The sequence below is a fragment of the Hipposideros armiger genome, unplaced genomic scaffold (genome assembly GCF_001890085.2).
Source record: "Hipposideros armiger isolate ML-2016 unplaced genomic scaffold, ASM189008v1 scaffold_1298, whole genome shotgun sequence".
In the NCBI taxonomy this organism is placed as follows: domain Eukaryota; kingdom Metazoa; phylum Chordata; class Mammalia; order Chiroptera; family Hipposideridae; genus Hipposideros; species Hipposideros armiger.
In genome coordinates, this window is record NW_017732648.1 from 70734 (window position 1) to 77184 (window position 6451).

At 43.3% G+C, this 6451-nt stretch overlaps 1 protein-coding gene across 1 annotated transcript in view; it reads right to left on the reverse strand.

The window, feature by feature from the left end:
• Positions 1 to 525: 525 nt before the first annotated feature.
• IFIT2 (interferon induced protein with tetratricopeptide repeats 2) overlaps positions 526 to 6451 on the reverse strand; it is a 7788-nt gene continuing 1862 nt past the window's right edge. Inside the window, exon 2 of the mRNA XM_019633376.1 lies at positions 526 to 3115. Coding sequence (XP_019488921.1) covers positions 1705 to 3115 — 1411 coding nt within the window. The 3' untranslated portion in view covers positions 526 to 1704. The remainder of the gene's footprint in view (positions 3116 to 6451) is intronic.

Below are 6451 nucleotides of genomic sequence, written 5' to 3' on the forward strand. Positions count from 1 at the left end.
AAGGTGACTGAATGATAGTCTCCTGCTGGGTCCACTGACTGTTTTGGGTCACACCAACCTGGCAGGCTAGTCAGTATCTATCTAGAAAATCCCAATTGGCCCAAACATACTATGAATGTGGGGGTTTTCATTAAAATTTTCAGGGTTAAAGGAACTTTTTTTTTTTTTAAAGATTTTTATTGGGGAATTGGGGGAAGGGGAACAGACAAGTTGCTGTCGTTTTGTTCTTCAGTCTATCTAGTTGTGGAGGATGTTGCTTCACTGGCCCAAGCTGGCACCATCATTGCGCTCTTCCTGGGCGAGGCAGATCAGTCGCCGGCTTCTGGACGGCCGCTCACTGCGACTGCTGGCCACTCACGCTGGCTGCTGACTACACACGGTGGTAGCCCATGACAACCCACTGCCACAGGGGCTACAGCCTACGCTGTCGCCGGCGACTTAACAGCAGCGCAGCTCCAGGTTGAGCTGTTGTTCAGCATCTTAGCTGTGGAGGGCAGTGTCACTGGCCCTCATATGTGGGCCATATGATCCGAACCGGGGCCCTCTGGTGTCCCAAGACAGCTCTTAACCATCGAGCCACTCGGCCGGCCCTAAAGGAACTTTTATATCACCTAATATACATTTCTAATGGGGGAAAACTCCCCATTACTGATGTCATTTCCCAAGACCTCTGTTCTGCTGCTTTCTTATCATTTTGAACCTGAGCTCATCAAAGTTTTTTTTTTTTTTTAACAAAGTAAGTCTTCATCTTATAAAGAAATTTTCCTAATAGTGGCAAAGACAGTGAAAATTTCTCCATATGGTTACAATCTACAATGACAAACCAGCATTCCTCTCTCTCTTTTGCCTACTACTCTGTTCCTATGCCTACTGATGAGACCTTCATTTTTCCACACAAGTTTTAAAGAAATGTATTATTTTGGATTCTAGCATATTGTACAGAATCCCTTTTTTTATTCTTCACTTCGTATTATGATTACCGGGAAAGCAGAGTGGAGGCAAATTCTCCCCTGTGCCTCCTAAAACTCTTGTACTGTGATTGCCTAACTCCATTGGTTGTCCGAGATATTTCCCTTCTGGACTGGACCTAGTCTCTGCTCTCCTGTTTTCAAACTATGTTCCCACTTCAGTTAATGGGACAATTGAACTCCTGTTGTATAGGACAGTTGAGGTTGAGGATTATCTGGGGTGGAGGAGAGAGAAGGCAGAGCGAGAAAGAGAGAGGACAGCTAGCCCTGTCCAAGCTTTGGTTTCCCAGCCTTTGGATCGATACAGAACATTCCTGCACAGGGTCTCAAATGACTCCAAGGATGGAAAAACATTGTCAAAATGGACCATTGTGTTATAGATGCGAGGGATCTGCTTTACATAGACATAGAAACAAACCCACAGCATCACCACATGGAGGATGACTAAGAGAATGTCACAGAGCAAACTGCACCCCAGAAGTCAGGTGGGAAATAGCCCCTTTTCCCAGCCACAGGGCCTGCTCACCAATCTATCCCTCTCCCAGACTCCCTGAGCAATTCAAGTGTTAAGTCTTGGTCCAACAGAGTTCTCCCATACTCCTAATCCAGTACTATGGGCCAGTGTCTTAGTCCACACCTATGCCATACTAGTTGTTAAATATTTTGAACACCAACTTGGTGGAAGGGTTTCAGCTGTCTTCTAGCAGCAATCCTATAGGCACCATATCCTGATTCCTCATTCCTCAGCTAAAGATGCTGAAGGGACAAGGCATCCAGAGTCCAAGTCTCTCTCGGAGGTTTCATCTGCAGGCTGCCTTTCCCCATTCAGCTCCTCAAGAAATGCCAAGAGATGCAAAGTCTCAGGATCTGCTCTATTTTTAGAAAGCCTGGTTTTGGCAATTCTTTGCAGTTTGTTTTTCATTTTTTCTTTCTCCTTTGTCTCTTGGTTTATTTTCACACCCTCCATAAAATGGTGGATGGCCTTGTCTTCGCACTTCATCTGGAACCGCTGAAAGTTGCCATATCGCAGATGGAGCACTTGTTTGTCTACAGGCATAAGCTCTTTGCTGAATTCTTTTTGGAAGTAATATTCTGCTTCTTCATACTTACCTGCCTGTGCACAGAGGCAGGCAAGATAGGAGCAGACATGGTGGAGATTTCCATTGAGCTCATCAGCTCTCTTTAAATAACTCACAGCTTGTTCTATTAGTTCCTGTAACTCTTCTCTTTCCCCATATCTTCCATTCTCTCCTGTATTCTGATACGCGTGGACTTTTGCCCTATAGCATGCCCCAATATGGTAATGCAGGTAGGCATTGTTTGGCATATATTCTAAAGCCCTTTTAAGCAGTTCTATTGCAGTGTCTTGGTCATTCTGTTTTCGATACAGCATTGCGGCAGCACGAAGCACATCGGTTGCATGTGGGGCTTTCTCCACAGCTTCTTCAACTAACCTCTGTCCTTCACCTTCCTGGTTCATCTTCTGCAGCTTCAGAGCCAGGAGGGCTTTAACATACTGGTTGTCAGGATTGTCAGGATTCAGCTGAATGGCTTGACGCAGGGCGTCAATGGGATTCTGAGGTGGTGACCATTTATCCAGACGGTAGCTTGAGATAGCCAGTCCAGAAGTGAATTCCGGGTTCTTTGGGTTCCTCTCCAGACACTTCTCAAAACACACTTTTGCCCTTTCAGTGTTCTTTCTTCCACACTTCAGTCGTGACCATCCTTCTTCACAATCTATCTCAGGACTCTCAATTCTGTAAGGGCTGGAAAACTTCTTGCACACGTGTTTCACCTTGTCTACATAAGCCTGAGCTTCGGAGAGCCTGCCCATGTGATAGTAGACCCAGGCGTAGTTTCCCCAGGTGACCAGGCTTCGGATTTCTGCTTGGTCAGCATGCTCTCGCTGGATTAACTCTTCAGCTTGACGTAAGTATTCCAGTGCTGCCTCGTTTTGGCCTCTGTGGTGTTGGATGTAGGCCAACAAGTTGTACATGGTAGCTTTGAATCCGCTGCTCCGAAACTCAGTGTGGTTACACACTCTGTCTTCAAACTCATCCAAGGAACTTTCTCCCTCTAACAAGTTCCAGGTGAAATGGCATTTCAGTTGCTGTAGGCTGCTCTCCAAGGAGTTCTTTGTGGTCTCACTGTAGGGAAAAGCAGAAAGATGGACATTTTGAGCCATAGCACAGATTCACCTGGTAAGAAATTCTCCTCCTCTGAAAGGGTATATACCTCAATCAAAAAAGAACAATATTTCTTTTTTTTTTCTTTCTATAGTTTGGCATGTGTTAAATGCCTAGGGAAGTAGTGATCAGATGACTGTGGGCAGCAGAAGAATTATGCAGAGAGAGAAGAGGACTGAGGCACATTTCCCTAAATATGGCCATTTCTCTTAAGCAGCGCTGGCCCTCTGCTTTCTCTTTGTGAGGGCCTCTGCAGAGGCCAAATCTGTGGGGACTGATTTCAGCAGAGGTTTTTTTGTACTTTTCAAGAAGTAAGGCTATTTAATCGCTTTTTCTTTCTTTCTTTCTTTTTTATAAAGATTTTATTGGGGAATTGGGGGAGGGGAACAGACAAGTTGCTGTCCTTTCGTTCTAGTTGTGGAACACGTCGTTTCACTGGCCCATTTTGGTATTATCATTGCGCTCTTCTCGGGTGAGGCAGTCGCTTGCCGGCCATTGGAAGGCCACTCACGGTAGCTCACAGCAGCCCACTGCAGCTTCATTGCAGCCTTCGCCGTCACTGGCGACTCTCAGCAGCCCAGCTCCAGGTCGAGCTGTTGTTCACCATCTTAGCTGTAGAGGGCGCCCGTCACCGGCCCTCATGTGGGATCTGAACCTGGGCCCTGCTGCTCAGAGCTGGCGTCCCATCCCAACTCTTAACCAACCGGCCCTTAATAGCTTTTTATATCTGATTTTCCTCCTACCTAGCATTTACTTTTGTATTTTGAAAATTTTAGCCTTGCAATTTTCTCTTCTTTTAATGTTTTGCCATCCTGATTTTAATCTCTTTGTTACCCCTCTGATATTAAACTCCATTTTATTGTTTGTACTTTTAATTTCTTAGTTGTCCTTAATTTTTCTTTTTTATATTTATTATTTTCCATTTCCTCTCTAATTATTTGAGCTTTTGATGTATTCTTAAGTGGTTTTCTTTGTTTATCTAAGCCTTTTTATCAAATCACTTTTGTCTTGTCCTTTTTATTATTTTGATATTCTATATTCTTATATTTTTCAACTTTTCTATTTGAACATTTAAATCTGATTTTCAATTATCCTTAATTTTTACTCATTCCCCTTACTTTTGTATTATTCAGCCTCTTAACTTGGTTATTATAATATGTGTTAGCAATCTCTTAAACTTTTATTTTGGAATAAAGATAATCACTCCCTTACCTCCCAGCCCCCTCATACTGGCAACTTTGTTTCTTAACATGTCTCATTGAGTTGCTTCATTAATAATTTTGCATTTGCTGCTTTAATTTTCTTTTGAAATTTTATTTTTGCTCTCCTGTGGTTTTCTTTAATAACAGGAGGTTAGACGTGGGGCTACAGGAGGGGGCTCACAAGACAGCTAGCATCTTTTCTTACGGGAAATGCTCTTTCTCATTTAAGGTGTCCTTACAACTCTTCTGGAAAGATTTTCCGTTCCCTTCAGTGCTGGGCCTCAAAACAAACAAACAAGCAAGCAAAACCAACCACACAGAAAGAGCAAACAGACAAATAAACCAAAATCCTATCATGAATAACTTTGAAGATAAGTAGATTAGAAATCATCAATAACCCCAAATTGTTTTTCTACATTGCCTATGTATTGTAGTCTCTGAAATGTTGCTTTTTCTCACTTAAAATTCTGTTTATAGTGTATATTAATTAGCCCTTTTATCAGGAGCTGATATTCTAAATGTTATGGAGCCTGACATAGACAACTAATAGGTAGGTATCTGGGAAGTCATGTAATGTGTCAAGGATCACTTTTGAAATATTTGTCCAAATAGGAGGTTATGTACCCTATTTTCTTCCTGCTCCCTACCTTTTACTTTTAATACACTCCTTCCACCTTCCCCACCCCCCAATTTGATCGGACCATGGCTGGGTACTCAAACGCAAATGGAAGTGGAGATGGAACTGAGAGGGAGTAAGGGAGCCAGAGGCAGTTTCCACATGTTAAGAAGAGTGCTGTGCATGCTGGGGGTCTGATGGCGACCATATTCTGTATTATATGCTGCAGAAAGAATGACTCAGATGCACTTGGAAAAGACACAGAGTCTGGGTCCCCCAAGCTCCCTAGTGTCCTTCTGGGGTTGCTATAGTCCTGTGTGTGGGGCCTGTGAGCCATTTTAGGAATTTTAAATCAGTTCCTGCTTGTTTCTGTTATTTGAAACAAATGGAAACGCAACTATCCCAAGTAGAATAAACAAAAGTTAGGAAGGAAAATGGGTGGGAGTTTCCGCTCAGGGAAGGACCCTGTGTCCTTTCAAAGCCCTAGGCAGGTCTCAGTGAATAGCCAGGTTGTCTGAGGCTCTTGATGTAACACGTGTGGGGGAAGGGAGTGGCAGAGCCCAGGAGGGTGTCTGGCTTGGTCTCTGTATTGTAATGACAGCAGCCTCCCCTTGAAAAGTTCATGTCTGGCGTAATCTATCTTCTTTCTTAGTGAGGTTATGGGAAGATTTCCTTAAGCACATGAGCTCTTTAGCTACTTTCTCATTTTACAAAAGAAACAGAGAGTAAATACAGTTGAAACTATCTCCAACGTATAAAACATATAGTCAACTGTGCATTTACAGGACAGACATTTGATATATACACTTAAGCAAAACCCATTTGATCAACCATTCAAAAGGCATGCAATTTCCCGGAGAGATTATGAATTTTATTTCCACTGGTAAATCAGAAGCCGGTCCCAGATACTTGCTTCTAACTCAGGCCTGTTAGATTTATACGCCTGATGCCTCTAGAAGTTCGAACTGTTTACACAATAACAATTTTTTTTTTTTTTTTGACAAAAAGTCCTCGAAATTATCAAGAAAGGAAATTATACTTTACTCTGGAACTTTTGGTAAAATGCCATCAATTTTTTTTTTTTTTTTTTTTGCCCAGCTTCTGGTCTGGGTGAAGCCACAGTGACACTGCTCACCAAGTGGGGAGCTAATGCTGCCCCCACAGTGTCTGGGAGCAGTACCAGCACCTCTGAGGAGGCTGTTAGAAATGCACATTTTTGGCCCTCAACTCAGAACTACCAAATCAGAATCTGGGGTGGAGGTGGGGGCTGACTCCAGAAATCTGTCTTGAACAAGCTTTCCAGGTCGTTCTTATGTGAGCTCAAATTTACAAGCCATTGTCTTTAGAGCACTGGGGCAATGGGTGTTGACAGTGCTCATAGAAAAACAAGCAAGGGCCGGCTGAGTGGCTCAGTTGGTTAAGAGCTCGCTCAAGAGTTTGAGCTCTGAGCAACAGTGGTTCGAGTCAGCCCGAGCTGAG